Consider the following 17,119-nt stretch of genomic DNA (forward strand, 5'->3'; position numbering starts at 1 on the left):
AGAGCTCATTTGTCATCTGTTACTGAAATGTATTTTGTTTATACGATCTCATTTGCAAATGACAGCATCTCTTATGACAAACTTAAAGGAAACTGACATCTGATATTTTTGTGTATTAAAGGATGAATTCTAACCTTAGCTAGTCATGCAGTTTCAATGAAACTGATAACTTATTACTGATGACAGAATTAGCAGTATTATCTAGGTCATAATTTTCTTATTTAGCTGACATCCATATTCAAACTCCTTAGAAACCCAACTTTATCTTTTTGATAAAACCGGTTCTACACAACATCTCCATCAGGACTAACATCAAATGTGTGAAATACATCACAAGCCCTTTCAAAAAAAGTCTGGCAAAATTAATGACACAATGGACCTTCAGAAAGAAACAAGTGTGTGGAAAGATTTTCTGCAAACAAACCATAGCTACCAACATGAACTTTTCTTTTTTCTCTTCCCACACCTCCCCACAGCTCTTGAGGAACTGGTCTGCAAATAAACTGGAGATCTAGAAGCTTCCAGGACTGCAATAACCAGAGAATTGCACATGGAGATGGGTTAGTACAAGTTACGTTGTATCGTGATTTGTAGTCTCAAAACTCATCCATGAGAGCAGGTTTCTCCTAGACTTTTTCTAACAAGACAAGAGGACAAACAAACAATGAAACATCCACCAAATCCTACCTTCTGTAACATATGTTGCATCAGTCTCTCACTGTGACACAAAACTGTAAAATATACACACACATTACATACACACACACTTCTGGACGCTCACACTTCGACAGAGATGCTGGGAGATTGTTTGAATACCATATGATAGGCGGGGGAATTACTTGTGAAGGGGGAAATGGTAAAGTATGAGTTTGTGGGAGCAGAAAATTCCTTAGGAGGGTCCAGAAGAACTACTTGAGGTAAGAAAGAGAAAAGTAGGAGAGCAAGTTGGGGAAGCTTGGGGGAAAGTAAGGGGAAAGCAAGCAGTGCTGGGAAGACTGACCTGGAAAACCGGTATTTGAGCGAGAAGGGATTTTTGACTGGAGTTGGAGAGCACAGGGGTTGAAAACCTAGCAGGAGAGTAATCTGCAAAAATGTAAAATTGGAAGCATCCACACTTAAAATATACAATACTTATGTAACCCTAAGTGTCTCAATATCAACCAGTAAAGGAGGTTACAAGAATATCCTCATCCTGGTATGTACATTATGTTTCACCAAAGAATATCATGTAAGGTCCTAAATGAAAGCCACGCTCACACTGTTCATTAATATCATTGTGATATGTACATACAGATACTTTGTAAAAAAGTAATGTATGTATACTGAAAATATGTTCCTGTCAAGGAAGAACTACCAAACAGATTTTCTCTCAGACAAAGGAGATTTATTCACCTGTCTGCGCGACATGTAACTTAAGCATTATAAGCCAACACAATTTACATACAAAGCTAATAGGGAGATGTGAAATCAACAGGATAACAAAACACAGGTAAATAAGACACAGGAGAACAAACAATACACTTTGCGGATATAAGTAGAAGACACCAGTTTATCCTCCACCTAGGAAGTAATCGGGCAATGAGATTACATTAACGAAAACAGGCTCTCAACCAGGCTTGACTGAAAATGTTGCGAAGGACATTTGAGGTGAGATAATTTGTCTTAGGCTAACCTTCTGTCTGAATAAGTTTTAAGTTTAGTCTCTAGGAACCATGTAATGATTCTGTTCCATCTGTAACTCCCCTGTTACCATGATCCTTATTCACTCGCTCTTGAATCTTGATATTTGATGATAAACTTATGATTATTTTCACTATAAACATATCTCAGTGCTGTGGTATTATTTAAGGAGGTGATCCAGAGCGGAATCATTTGAGATGGTTTTGCATTGTTCCTTTGGGGAGAGCAGACCTGGTATTACTGTGAGTGTTCAGGGGATACGAGGCTGATTACTACAGGAGAATGTTTCCAAAGGACTCAGCGATGGGGTGCATTTATTATTCATCTACAAGGCAAAGGGAAGGCCAGTATATCCCGGAGTGCTTGGGTACCTGACAGACTGGGAGCTGACACCAGTAAGGTATCTGACACAGTTCCATATGGGAAATTATTAGTTAAATTGGAAAAGATGAAAATATGAAAATGATAAGCTGGATAAGGAAATGGTTAAAGAGGAGACTAAAACGGGCCATACTGAAAGGTGAACTATCAGGCTGGAGGGAGGTTACCAGTGGAGTTCCTCAGGGATTGGTTTTGGAACCAATCTTTTTATTACTGACCTTGGCATCAAAAGTGAGTGTGTGCTAATAAAGTCTGCGGATGACACAAAGCTGGGAGGTATTGCTAATACAGAGGAGGACCGGGATATCATACAGGAAGATCTGGATGACCTTGTAAACTGAATAGTAATAGTAATTGGACGAAATTTAATAGTGAAAAGCGCAAGGTCATGCATTTAGGGATTAATAACAAGAATTTTTGTTATAAGCTGGGGACTCATCTGTTAGAAGTAACAGAGGAGAAGGACCTCAGAGTATTGTTTGATCACAGGATGACTATGAGCCGCCAATGCAGTATGGTCATGAAAAAAAGCTAATGTGGTCTTGGGATTCATCAGGTGAGGTGTTTCCAAAAGAGATAAGGAGGTGTTAGTGCTGTTATACAAGGCACTGGTGAGACCTCATCTGGAATACTGTGTGCAGTTCTGGTCTCCCATGATTAAGAAGAATGAATTCAAATTGGAACAGGTTCAGAGAAGGGCTACTAGGATGATCTGAGGAATGGAAAACCTCTCTTATGAAAGGAGACTCAAAGAGCTTGGCTTGTTTAGCCTAACCAAAAGAAGGTTGAGGGGAGATATGATTGCTCTCTATAAATATCAGAGGGACAAATACCAGGGAGGGAGAGGAATTATTTAAGCTCAGTACCTATGTGGACACAGGAACAGATGGACATAAACTGCCCATCAGGAAGTTTAGACTTGAAATTAGACAAAGGTTTCTAACCATCAGAGCACTGAAGTTCTGGAACAGCCTTCCAAGGGGAGCAGTGGGGGTAAAAGACATATCTGGCTTCAAGAATAAGCTTGATAAGTTTATGGAGGGGATGGTATGATGGGATAGCCTAATTTTGGCAATTAACTGATCCTTGACTATTAGTGGTAAATATGCCCAATGGTCTGTGATGGGATGTTAGATGGGGTGGGATCTGAGTTACTACAGAGAATTCTTTCCTGGGTGTCTGGCTGGTAAGTCTTGCCCACGTACTGAGTGTTTAGCTGATCGCCATATTTGGGGTCAGGAAGGAATTTTCCTCCAGGGCAGACTGGCAGAGGCCCTGGAGGTTTTTCACCTTCCTCTACAGCGTGGGACACAGGTCGCTTGCTGGAGGATTCTCTGCACCATGAAGTCTTTAAACCATTATTTGAGGACTTCAGTGGCTCAGATGTAGGTTTGGGGTTTGTTGCGGGAGTGGGTGGGTGAGATTCTGCGGCCTGCGTTGTGCAGGAGAGGTCAGACTACATGATCATATTGGTCCATTTTCACCTTAGTCTATGGCACTCAGTTAAGCACCAGCAAATCTCTCTTGTGCTGGAGGCAGAGGGGGAGGTACCTAGGAGAGTCAGTCCTGAGCACTTCAAGAACCATCACAACTCTTCAGTGCCATTCTGTGGAGAGCGGGTTGGGGAGTGCAGTGGCTCCAAGAGCAGTGCATGACTGTGCTATGCAATTGTGCTGTTGTGTGTGTGTGGAAGGCAAGGTGAGGGTGGGTCAGTCAAGCTCTTGAATTTTCAGGAGTGTCAGTACAAAAAACCAAGTTGCATAGCTTGCAAAATAGAAGTCCAATTCCTGTTTCAAGTTCCTGAAGCATACATAGCAGCAAAACTAATACAACAAACATTTCGAACAGGTAGTTTGGGGGTTGGCAGTGTCCCAGTCATGCTTCCCTCCAATATAGTATGAGTCAACTCACCTGAGTAAGCCCAGTAAGAATCCCCCGAGGCCTTACGCCGCCGTATTTGCACAGAACTACCATGTCTGTTTTCATGCAGCGAGCCAACGTACCCTTCAGTCAGAGCTGAGAAAAGAAACAAACAGTAGCAATTAGGAAAACGACATTCACTCGCTAAAGATATTATTTGTTAACCAGAGAGAATGGGGTTGGTGCTGTTCAGGAGTAAGGAGACTCTGTTTCATGAAGAATTCACAATCTAAAGAGACGGCACAAGAAGGGCATCCTGGGAAACCCTCATGACTGAGTTACCTTCAGAATAGGTTGTTGCTTCTTGAACAAAAACCTTTCCTTAGTGGCTGGGGGAGCAGAATGGAAGAGGGTGCAAAGAGGAGAGAAGAAAGTAATGGGATGTTCGGGCTGACAATGGTATTGGAGGAAAGGAGGCAAAGTGGGTACACTTTGGGGAAGTGACTGTCTTTTTGTTCTGTGTTTACACAGCACCTAAATGGAGTCCTGGTGGATGACTGGGGCTCTTAGGCATTACAGTAACACAAATAATACATGACGACACAATTTCGGCCTAGTCTCTGAGTACAGACTCTTGAGTCAGGCATAAGGTCTCTGAAGAGACAACAGTGGGTTACTGTGACACAGAGGCTCCTAGGCAAAGCGTCCCCTGTTCTTTGCCAACAACTCTCACCTCAGATCTGACAAACTCACTACACCGAACACATCTTACGCAATATTTATCCACAGAGTATCAACAGCAAACGTACACCAGCAGAGTCTAGCCCAGGACAGTTAGACTGTCAATAGACTTTCTATCTAGCCACATGAGTGTGGACTTGCTTTACTATTCATACACAAAACAATAACTGCTACAGGGAAAACAGCGGGTAGCCACATTCTTGAGAAACACACATGCCAGAGTCCAGTACATTCTATAAACTTTCTGCTTTTGTAAATGTATTGTACTGGGTTCCACTACAGCAGAAACTACATTTAAAAATCCCAAACAGGTAGCCCTCCTATGGCACAGAAGTACTCTCTATGAATGTGTGGAGCTCTTTGGTGAGGCTGAGATTAAATTGGCTAAAGTGCTGAAGGCTTGAGAACTTCACTCAGGGAAAGTCACACTTTAGCAGCTCATGCCATCCAGTCCAGCCTGGAGGACATTGACACTGCCTTCCACTCAAGGAGAAGAGGCAGTAGTGTCAGGCAGCCACCTTGTGTACAGTCCCAAGACCACCACACAGCAAACACATCATTAAATAAGAGCCACCAACCTGGTTTGCTTTCATAAAGTAAAGCGCTTGAACCCGCCAAATAAAACAAAAAGAGGGAACACTCACTACACTGTGTCACAGAGTACTTTCATGCTTTTTTTCTTGTTACTGTTAACATCTGCTTCTTTCCTTTAAAGCAACACTCAGCTTTCACAAGAAGTCAAGTTTATACATGCATTTGTGTATTGCTTCTGTACATGTGACAAATCTGAGCTGTATGAATTGACAAATGTCAGAAAAGTAGTCTGAAGAACTCCACTCTTTCACAATACACCACACCTGCATACCTATGTCTTATTATAAATGCACAGAAAACAAAATATAAAACCTTTTAAATCCAAAGATTTAGGCAGTATTAGAAGGAAAGCCAAGCGTAGTCTGACTCAACAGCAATATAAGTCTGACTGTTCTCAGTTCAGTTATTTAATCAGGAAAGTACTAATTAAGTAATTCCAACAGTTTACTGAAGTTAAGTGTCCAAAAAGTTACTGTTTGTAGTAGCCGTACCACAACTGGTGTATGCCCGTCACTTCTCAAGCCAAGCATAGCAAGGCTGGCCTTGTAACAAACCTTCATGGAACACCAAGTATTGGTAGTTCAGTTCAGTTCTTCCCACTGAAATAATACTTCAATACCAGCAGGTTGGTACTAAGGTACCTTGGAGCTTGTTACATTTCAGTAACAGGTGCATTAAGCCGCCCCATCTACAAAGCAGTGCAAAGGGCTTCATTCTATGGCAGGGCCAATTGATTTCTGCAGCACAATGTAAAATTGTGGCAAACTGGAAGTTCTGTAGCAGTGTTAATGGCAGAAAAGAATGTCCAAAACAAAAAAATTACAGTAGGGTTTGCCCCAGCCCACGTGAACAACAATCTTGACAGATTGTGTTATTTAATCAGAACCTCTGAGTATTTTTCCTGACATTTCAGGCACCTGCCAAATTCCTGGCTCACTTGTAGGATCCAATCGTGAAAACTTGAACTTAAATAAAAAAATCAGGGCCATGCTGCAGGATTCAGGTTCAATGTCCCATACCCCTTCCTCCTGTCTGCTGGGAGAGAGTCTACTTCCTCTCCTCCTTGCTGCCGACAGGAGAGCAGGGGATTTCAATGTGAAAGAGAAGGAGTATTTGGAGTCAGAAGAGGGACATGGAACTCCAGTGGGAGAGATGTGAAAAAGCACGCGGGACAGCAGGAGGCAGCAGCAGTCAGGGGAACAGGAAAAGAACATAGTAGTTCAGAACTTCCTGGAGTTCTGACTTAGAATCATATGTCCTGGGACATTTGCACTGCAACTAGTTGTTATCTAATGTCCCACAAGGGGGAGTTAGACAATCATAACTTCATTGAGCATGCAGATATAGAATAATTGTAGACAAAGATGGCAGCCGATTTTCCAGAAAAATCTGGATTTCTTCACCCAGAAGGATGCTAGATAGCCACTTCCACCAGAGAAAGTTTTGCTACTAATTCCACAGCCACCAAGCCTGGGGTAGGCCCTACCAGCAAAACAGGAAAGAGACAGGGTCTAAACCATTTAGGGATTCTAAAGGGAAACACTCGAGTCAGCACACAACGTTTAAAATCAATTGTAGAACTCTTTGAACTTTTAGCCTAAGCAATCAAAGAATGGCTGCATGGCAATTCTGCGGTCTGGCTATGAATCATGGTATTGATTTTCAGTATCGTCTGTGCAGAAAAAATTAAATTATGTAAATCTAGGCCTTTACAAATATCTTTCTTTAATGTGAAATTGAATATTTGCTTAAGTCAGCATCTTATTTATGCAATTAGAAACTTGACATCCTTATGAAAATATGCAGTTTTAGTCTTCTACATAGACGCTAATTATAATTATAAACCTATCTGGATTTTTAATAGGTGAGCAGCCACGTTATGCAACTGTATAATTCCACTGAAAAGTTCTGGCAATGTAAGTCAAGAAGGTAGCTCAAGTGTTTGTTAACGGAACTGCAGGATGGAATCTGATTGTGTTACATCGCTAAATATGTTTGGTATGATACAAAAAACTATAACAATACTCCTGAAATATAATGTGCTAAACATCTCATGTCTATTGAGTGGCAACTCAATAGTTATGTAAATACCACTCTACCACTCTTCTATGATCTTTGGGAATTTTCAGATGATCGACACAATTAAGTGGAAGATATAAAGCCACACAAATGGAGGAGTTCTGAGAGAAGGAAAGTTGGTCTTGATGTTAAGGTGTTGTAAGAACTCAGAAAATCTGAATTCAGTCCCTGAGTCTGCTACACACTTCCTATGGTTATGTCTATACTGAAACAAAAGCTACAGTAATGCATCTCAAGGTATGTCTACTCTGCAATTAAAAAACAGTGGCTGTGACTCAGGCTCATGGGGCTCGGACTAAGAGGCTGTTTAACTGTGGTGCAGACGCTGTGCTCCAGCTGGAGCTCAGGTTCTAGGACCCTGCGAGGTGGGAAGGTCCCAGAACTCCAGCTGCAGCCTGAGCCCAAATGTCTGCACCACAATTAAACAGCCCCTTAGCTTGAGTTACCTGGCACAGGCCTGCAGCAGATTTTTAACTGCAGTGTAGACATATCCTCAGAACCCAGGTCAACTGACTTCGGCTTGCAGGGCTCATGTGATGGGCTGAAAATAACACTTTAAGCATTCCCACTTAGGCTCTGAAACCCAGCAAAGGGGATGGGTCTCAGAACCTGAGCAGGAACATCTACACTGCTAATTTTTAGCCCCGTAGCATACACCCAACTCAGTTGGCCCAGGATCTGAGACTCATTGCTGCAGATCTTTTCTTGCAGTATAGATTTGCAAGTCATTAATCTCACTATGCCTCCAGTCTCCAAGTGTAAAATGGAGTTAGTAATCCTCCCTTACCTCACAGAGATGGTTGAGGATATATTCATTAATGTTTGAGGCACTTGCATATCATGGTTATGTGAGTTATTTTAGTACCTGTATAGACAGATAGATGGTCTGGTCAAATGGATGGAAATTAGCTTGTGTGTATCCAAGAACAGGAAAAAACTAAGTAAATGTTAATGGAGCTAAGTTATTAACATTAATCATTACAGTTATCCATTATTCCTTTACAGGTGGGAGATGGTGAACCCACGAGCTCTGAGGTTCAAATCAGTTCAGCAGCAGAGAGCTGCAAACTTGTTTCTCATCATACTCAGTAAGAACCAGATCCTGCAAAGCAGCCAGGAGTCAGAAGTCAATACAAAAAGGACTAGGGAAGCAGGGCGGCTTGGGAGTGGGTTGAGGTTGCAGGAGGGTGCACAGGAGGGTCAGATAGAAAAGAACAACACCCCAGTTGCCCTGGGAAGAAAGCCACAAGAGGAAAAAAGGAAGGAAGTGGGGGGACCAATGTATACAGAAGGGGAGAGAGATTGTGAAACAAGGAGACACACAGCAAGTGTCCAACCGCAAAAGGTGCTGGGTACATACACCAGGCCAATGCTGAAGGTAGAGATGCACACCTTTATGCACACCAGCAGATGTGATCTGAGAATCGTAGATACATATTTAAAATACGTTGGGCTCAATTTGGCGCTCAGGTGCACCAATGTAAAATTAAACCCAGAGTAACTCCACAGATTTCTGCTGTACTATCGATACCTATCAGCTGGAACAACAGCTGCAGTCAATGGATTTGCACTGGCTCCTATCGTAACTACTTGCTGTAAGAAGGTAAAGATCCCTACAGATATCGTGGTGAAATCTCTCATCCCTAATTCCCCTTAAATTTTAATCAGCACTAAATCTCACATCCTACACAGTCTAAAGTGAATCAATCCGTGTCGCACTTCTACAGCCAACAAACCAATGAAATTCTGTGCTATTTAATATTCTGATCAGCTTTCCATTTGTTCTGTCTCAGTATATTAAGTTTTCAATCAAATGGATTTGATAAGTATCCTCTAAGGCACAATAAGATAATTCCTTCCTGAATACTTCAGTGATATTCAGAGTTCACATGAAAATACAGAATTTAACCCCTATCTACTTGTATATAAACCTATTATAATATTTGGAGAGACTATGCTCTAGGCATTAGTGTTCAAATGATAACAGTCACCTGTGTAAGGAAAAAAACAAATCCCTTTAAGGTTGATATTTCATAACTAATTTCATCATTCATACATTGTTTGATTAACGCACACTACATTCTGGGCCAAACACTGATCGTTTTAGACCTTGTTGGCATTAGAAGAGGTGCACTGCTATGACTAAATCAATTTGAAATTGTTTTGATTAAACTGATGCAAACCCCTAATGTAGACACACTAAACCAGTTCATCTTAATTCAGTATTTTACCCACGCAAGCCGATTTAAGCAAGCATTAAATCGGTTAAGTTTGTCTACATTAGGGACTTGCACTGGTTTAACTAAATAAGTTTAGTTAAACCATTGCTACTTTTGTAATGTAGATAAGCCCTTCAAGACTAATCCTGAGAGTTAGACTATTAAGAACTTGGCCCTCCATTATTATGTGAAGTCTTAAAGAGCACAGAGAAAAATCTCATTAGTGTTTTAGCCATAAAGGGACTGTTATCCAGACTGTTAGTAATTAGCCCTGTGTTTAATTCAGGCTCCAGAAAGAGTTGTGGGGTTGGATTTGGGGTGTTTTGTATGCGTGCACCAAAAAGGTATTTTACTGAAATCTACATCATTTTTCAGCTAGAGAGAGATTTACAAATTTTAGAAAGTAAAAGAGCATGCACAAGACCTCTCTCTTCGTGTGGACCATGGCTAAGAGCTGTGAGCCAAGACAATTAACCAGCTGTAAAAGAAGCCTCATTATAAAAACCAGCATCTTAGATTAGATGCACTGGCTTTATTTTCAATCACAGTCAGATACTATTAGAGAGACAGTTAAGATGTAGGCACCACAAGACTTAACTTTTCCACATGTTCAACTGCAAAAGAGTTTACTATTCCAGATGATGTCTTAAAATAAACACTGAATGATAGGCAAGAGAGGAAGGGAAAAAATAAAGAGAACTGATAGAAAACAGATTTGTAATGGTTCACAGTATATTTGTGCAATTAAAATAAAAAATGATTCAATCCATCTCTCTAGTCCCTCTCACAGGAAACTGCCTAAACAGAACTAGGCCATTTGGCTCAAATATTTTATCAGCCTCTGACAGCAAATAAATCTACAAAACATTTCAGGCGCAGCTAGTCCATTTTAATACTGTATTGCTTTTAAATAGATTTCTCAACCACAGAGCACCATGTTTTGTCCAGATGATTTTATATCTTGCCAAAAACGGATGAAAGTCAAACGACATATGGTGGTCAGACGGTACCAACAAATTATATTCCAAGACAGACTTCTTCCTTTGATTATACTACAGTGACTTTCCTCTGATTCTCAGATAAAAGACTAAACCTATTCTCCAATGGATGAATGGGTAATTTTCATGGATGGCTCCCATTAATGAACAATGGGAGTTATGCTCATAAATCTCTTATGACTCAATAGGAGAAGAGGCACCCCTTCAGCTGAGGATCTGCTGAGTGATACAGACCCTACCGCCCATATGAGAGAGTCACCTGCAGAATATAATCTACAGATCTGTTCATGTAAATGGCATGGGACCTTTACGTCTATTCATTCTTTCTGCTGCTTATGTACCTGATATATGATGTGGTTGCAGCGCAGTGGCTGAGAACAAGAACATAAACGCAGAGCACAGCAGGCCTTACAGGAACTAACCGGCAGATTGCAATTTGAAGATGAAAAATAGTTCAGGGAACACAGTGTCACATTGTGGGGAAATAAATTAACCAGTGGAATTAAAACTCCCTGTACCAAGCAAGAGGAATGCAGCAGCTGCTAGGAGCATTAACCCTTTGCAACCCGGTGAGTTTGAAGCCACTGATTTTACCGTAATGCATTTTCCATTATTCCATGGTATCAGGAAAACACAACTCCCACAAGCATCAGGGCTGCTGTAAATAAACCACTGAAAATCTATTTTCACAGCACAAAAGTAGGCGTATTGTGACAGGATGTAGAGCCCTTTGAGGACTGACAGGGAAGTCCCCCACTGCAGGGCACTGAGACTCTCAACCTTATGCAAAAGGATAGCCTCCACTTACCCGTGAGTGGGGTCTCAGGGTGCGTAAGGGCAGCTAGTCACTGCTAGGGACATTAGATGAGCTCCCACGGAATTGGGAAGAATGAATACAAATCCCTATGATCGACAGGTTTTATGGACCCCTCTCCAAGCCTATCTGGGTCTGAGGCAAGGCAGCCCAGCCTCATTAGCGAGTCAGCCAGGCAGCCTCAAGTTATACTAATGACCCCATTAAGGGAACTGAAAAAGAGAGAGCCTGGGGAGGTCAGGGAAAGAGAGAGGCTGCCAGTTTTGTCCAGGGAGGCTGCTGCATGATTTCAAAGAGTTTGGTTTTGTATTATGCGGTTTACAACTCAGTTGGCATCAACTGTGCGAGATGCAGCATTGCTGGTAATTTTGTGCCGCTGATCCAAATCAGGTAATTGGAATCGCCTGCAGAACTAGCATTAGACATAAGCAAAGCTGGCCAGATACTCAGCAGTCCCAAACAATTCATTTTCAACCTTTTTCCAATGAGCCCCCCGCAGCCACTCCCCCCACTGGGACCTGGCTTCTGTCCGTGGACCTGCTTAGACCATCACTAGTCACCAGAAGCTACAGAGAGACAAAGCCCAAATCCTAAGGAGAGCTTTGTTTTACCCAAATCCAGAGCAAACATCCATCCCACCATGCTGTTCCCTGCACCTTCCCCCCGTGTATTCAGGCCAAGCATGTCTAATGGAACTAGGTACTTTGGGTGCCTAAACTGAGACACCTTAAAGCGGTCTAATTTTCAGAGGGCAAATGCTTAGGCCATCGTGAAAATCAGGCCCCTTTAAGAAATCTCAGGTTGGGCACATACACAAAAATGGAAGTACTGGAAATCACAAGTAACTCTGAAAAATCTTGGCCTGTGTGTTCAACAAAGGTGAGGTTTTTTTTTTGTTTTTTTTTAAACTTTTGTTAACTGTCAACTGTCATCATCTGTACTTCCCAAAAGGGGTAATCCCTATGGCTGCATAACTCCTCCCTCTACCAGATCTCACAGTGAAGTCATCAGACCATATCACTGACATCAGTTATGACGCTCGCAACTGCCCACTGTACACACAAAAGTTGGACTTCAAAACAGGGCCAATAGGCAGAAGGTTTTAGACAAGCATAAGGAAGTACTTCACATATGAAAAGAGATAAAAAGACTGGGACTGTTCAGCTTAGAAAAGAGACAACTAAGGGGGATATGACAGAGATCTATAAAATCACAAATGCTAGGGAGAAAGTCAATAAGGAAGTATTATTTATCCCTTCACACAACATAAGAACCAAGGGTCACCCAATGAAATTAACAGGCAGCAGGTTTAAAAACAAAACACCCCCCCAAAGGAAGCACTTCTTCACACAACGCACAGTCAACCTGTGGAACTCGTTGCCAGGGGATGTTGTGAAGGCCAGAAGAATAACTGGGTTCAAAAAAGAATTAGACAAGTTCATGGAGGATAGGTCCAACAATGGCTATTGGCCAAGAAGGTCAGGGATGCAACCCCTGCCCTGGGTGTCCCTAAATCTCTGACTGCCAGAAGATGGGACTGGGGATAGCTCACTTGATAAATTGCCCTCTTCTGGTCACTCTCTCTGAAGCATCTGGCACCAGTCACTGTCAGAAGACAAGATAGTGGACTACTGGCCATACTAGCTCAGACCATTCTCATGTTCTTATGTCAAGAGAGCAAGCTAACACAGAAGGGAAGCTGACCCTTTCCCTCCCTCTCTCCTTCAGTACAGACAAAGTCAGTGCTGGGTTAATGCAATGCTGAATGCAGTTCGAAGCCGCTTCTTTGAAAACAGGAGCTTAACAAGTTTAGAAAATTTTAAAGGACCGAACACTTTGCACTTATCCAGCACGTACCACCTCTTGCTAAAGGATCCTAAAGCCCTTGGCAAACATTAACAAGGATCCTAAAGCCTTTGGCAAACATTTATTAACAAGGATGAGTATTACTATCCTCATTGCCTATATGGGGGAAACAGGCACAAAGAGGAACCCAAGGTAAATACAGGGTATCAGTGGCAGACGCAGGAACTGGAGTCATAAATCATCTCGACTCCAAGCTCTGTATTCTAGTCACCAGACCATGTGGCCTTCCTAAGTCAGAGGGGCAGCTGAAAACAGGGATATAGGAAAGTATCTATTAGATGAACAGTTTGTCAATTGTATCTGAGTCTGTATAAAACAAATAAATTTAATACAAGCCAATACCTTTAACACTAGCGTCTTGAACTCAGTGACTGGCAGCTGCAACCTGGCAGGGCAGAACACGGTGGTGAAGAAAGATATGGGCAGGAAGGATGCTAAGGCATATACAGAGCGAAGGAGAAAGAAGGGATGGGGGAAAACACACACTACAGGGATCTTTTCAGTTGGTGTGGGGCTTGCTTTATAGCTAGGAATCGCTTGTAACGTAAGCTTGTTGTGGAAGTGGGGTTTGTGCCGGGGAGAAGGAAGTTAGCACACACAGGAGCTTGGGACTGGCACATGTTTCAATCGCTATGTGAATCAACTTTCGGTTGGTACCTAAAAAGATTGTGCTGTCTGAAGGACACTTGGCAGGGAGTCGTAGAATTCCACATACTTGCAGGCAGGATCTACACCATAAAAAGGCTCCTCCCCAGCAAGCACGTACCCAGCTCCCAGAGAGACTAATGGCTGTATGGTCATGGAGACCAAACTGCTCTCTCTTCCCAAGCAATGGTTTCCCCAGAAGCAGCAACTTGAGGCACATTAGCAGTAAGAAGCTCTCATTCCTGCTGCCTATGCTTTAACTAGTGAGTAGAGGGCTTTCTGTTTCCAGGGCTATTAATCTGACAATCATTATGAGTACTTAATTCATTTGGGAAAAAAATATGTTAAAAAGAACTGTGCCCATGTAACAAGACCGCATTTAATGTGCAAGTCACATTGATCCGAAGAACATACATACTTTCTTAAGCCTCTGTTCACTGGCAAATAGTCAGGGCCCTCTGTGTTGCATAACCCCACAAAAGCACTGGTGGATCTAGCTTTTTGCACACAGGAAACCTTTCCACCAGGAACTCTGCCAACTTTCAGAAAGCAAGACTGACAACTGCAGGTTTCTCTGGTCAAGAGCAGATTGGGCGAGATTTAACTATAAGATTTCGCACTGTAGCCACGCTTGATTTAGGAGGCCCCCAAATGGTCCTCAGTACCCATGGAAAGTTTAGTTACTCAAAAAAGAGAAAAAACTCAACTTCCCCTTAAGATGTGTGTTGCTGTGCCTCGCTGGCAAACACTCGCATAGCTACTGTGAGCACGTGACTGCTAGGGACTAAGTGTTCCTACATACTGTGTTATATGAGTTGTTACTTATCCACAGCGGGGGAGTTAAGGGCACTGCCAACCTTAACTTGGAAGTTCCTTACTTTTGTGGGTTTCACAGTTGCTGTTTTTGTATTCCATACCTCTGTTCATGCTAAGCTGCAACAATATTTCTTCCTCTTGTACATCTGATGTCAGTGTTAAAAATAGCTTAATCCTTCCCTACAATGCCACAAAGCAATCTTGTAGGGAACATCCAACAATCTCAGTTGGCCAAAAAGCAGCTATTACCTTAATACCACCACAGTTATTCAATTTTACTACAACCAACTTTAAAAAGCTATTATAATTTTAAGTAAATCATTTTCTTTAAATAAAACCCTAATGCATTAAGAAGTGACAGCATGTCAGTGATTGTTTTTTAAGAGCACTATTCATATTCGTCTTAACTTTCTACAGATGCAGCACTTGCTACTGTAAAGCAGAATTTTTAAACAAGAACACTGCGCAGACCATCAAATGCTTTTTTTCCGTGAAAAAGTTTAGGAGCATTAAATAAGTTGTTACTTTTTTTTTTTATTTGCCTGACATTCTGCATATTATATTGTGGGCTTTTATTAGATAAGCTTTGACCATATGAGTAATTTGATTTTAAACGGTAAAAAAATCATAGTATACTACAGTAAAATATCGTCCCACCAAGTGATAAATTTTAAAGCTACAGGAAAATGTTTTGTGTTGTACATCCCTAAACATATGCATGAAATAATAGCATGTGTCATAAGGTATAATTCCCAAATCTGAACCTTAGCGTCCAAAATTTGGGTACCTGCATGAAACCTCTAAGCTTGATTACCAGCTTAGATCTGATATGCTGCCACCAATCAAAACTGAGTGTTTGATAAACTCTGGTCCCCCAAAACCTTCCCTGGGGACCCCCAAGACCCAGATCCCTGTGAGCGTTAACCAGGAAAGTAAACTCTTCCCTCCCTCTTCCCAGAGACAGGACAGACTCAATCCCCTTGAGCCTAACTAGGAAAAAAAATCAACACCGGTTTAAAAGAAAAAGCTTTTTAATAAAAAGAAAGAAAAGACATAAAAATTGTCTCTGTAATCAAATGAATTACAGGGTCTGTTAGCTTATAAAAAATGATTAAACAGCCTTATTCAGAAAAAAACAATTAAAATTTCCAGCACTAACACTTGGAAATACAGAAAAAACAATGTAAGCCTTATTTGTCTTTCAACTCTGTCCTTACAACTTAAAACAGAAGATTAGAGAGCCTGGAGATAGTGCGATCACCCTCAGAAGCCAGAGAGACAACAGCCCAGAACAAGGACCCACACCCAAACTTCCCTCCCCCAGAGTTGAAAGTATCTTGTTTCCTGATTGGTCCTCTGGTCAGGTGTTATTTGTTAACCCTTTCCAGGTGAAGAGACATTAACCTCTTAGCTATCTGTTTATGACACGCCCCCAAATTGCAGACAGTGGGGAACGTCACTGTGGTGATTTATTCTAGAACTTTAGATAACCAGATTAATACAACACATGCACCTTTACATATACTACAGTATGTAACTACAAGACTTCTACATTTAAGGACAATTTTAACCAGTGGATTCTGGGAATCTCATGGGAGAGTGCATCAGCTACTTTGTTAGAAGCTCCTGAAATGTGCTGATTTGAAATCAAAATCTTGGAGAGCTAAACTCCATCGAAGAAGTTTTTTTGTTGTTTCCCTTGGCAGTAGAAGCCACTTTAGTGCAGCATGCTCAGTTTGTAGCGGATCCGCCGTCTCTAAACGTATGGGCGTAGCTTTTGCAGGGCGTACACAATGGCATAGCATTCCTTTTCACTGACTGACCAGTGACTTTCCCTCTCAGACAGTTTCTTGCTGAGAAACACGACAGGACAGAAGTTGTGATCATAATACCATGCTAAGTAACCAACATGCTGAGTGCTGCACAGGGGACGCACAAATGGTCTCTGCCCCAACGGAGTATTCATCTTATTCTACTACAGCCCTGAAGGGATACTACTCAGTGAGCTAGGCATCAGGTTTGAAGTCAATTTAACTAGCTTTGCTAGCTCTGCGAATTCAGCTCCCAGCAAGGATGGCTCAACTCCTCATTCTTCTGCGATGGACACTACAGCCGGTCTAAGAATTTAAAACCAAAAAAAAACCAAAAAAAAAAAACCAAAAAAAAGAATTTTTTCATAAAGTACTTCACAAAACATTTCCCCACTTTTCAGCCAGCTCTGCCTGATGTGTGCATCATTTGGGGAAAACCTGAAAAAAACAGAAATTATTTGTTTGTATTGTATTGCCATAGACGAAGACCCATTGTGCTGATCACTATACAAAGGAACTCAATCTAATTAGCTTAACAAAGAGAAGATTGCAAGGTGACATTATTACAGTCTATGAGAACTTAGATGAGGAACAAATATGTAACAAAGGGCTCTT

At 41.6% G+C, this 17,119-nt stretch overlaps 1 protein-coding gene across 1 annotated transcript in view; it reads right to left on the reverse strand.

Moving 5' to 3' along the window:
* Positions 1 to 17,119, reverse strand: part of PTPRG (protein tyrosine phosphatase receptor type G) — a 628,432-nt gene that overhangs the window by 488,850 nt on the left and 122,463 nt on the right. Inside the window, exon 2 of the mRNA XM_032781834.2 lies at positions 3,973 to 4,077. Within this exon, the coding sequence (XP_032637725.1) occupies positions 3,973 to 4,077 (105 nt within the window). The remainder of the gene's footprint in view (positions 1 to 3,972; positions 4,078 to 17,119) is intronic.

Source organism: Chelonoidis abingdonii, chromosome 17 (genome assembly GCF_003597395.2).
Source record: "Chelonoidis abingdonii isolate Lonesome George chromosome 17, CheloAbing_2.0, whole genome shotgun sequence".
NCBI lineage: Eukaryota > Metazoa > Chordata > Testudines > Testudinidae > Chelonoidis > Chelonoidis abingdonii.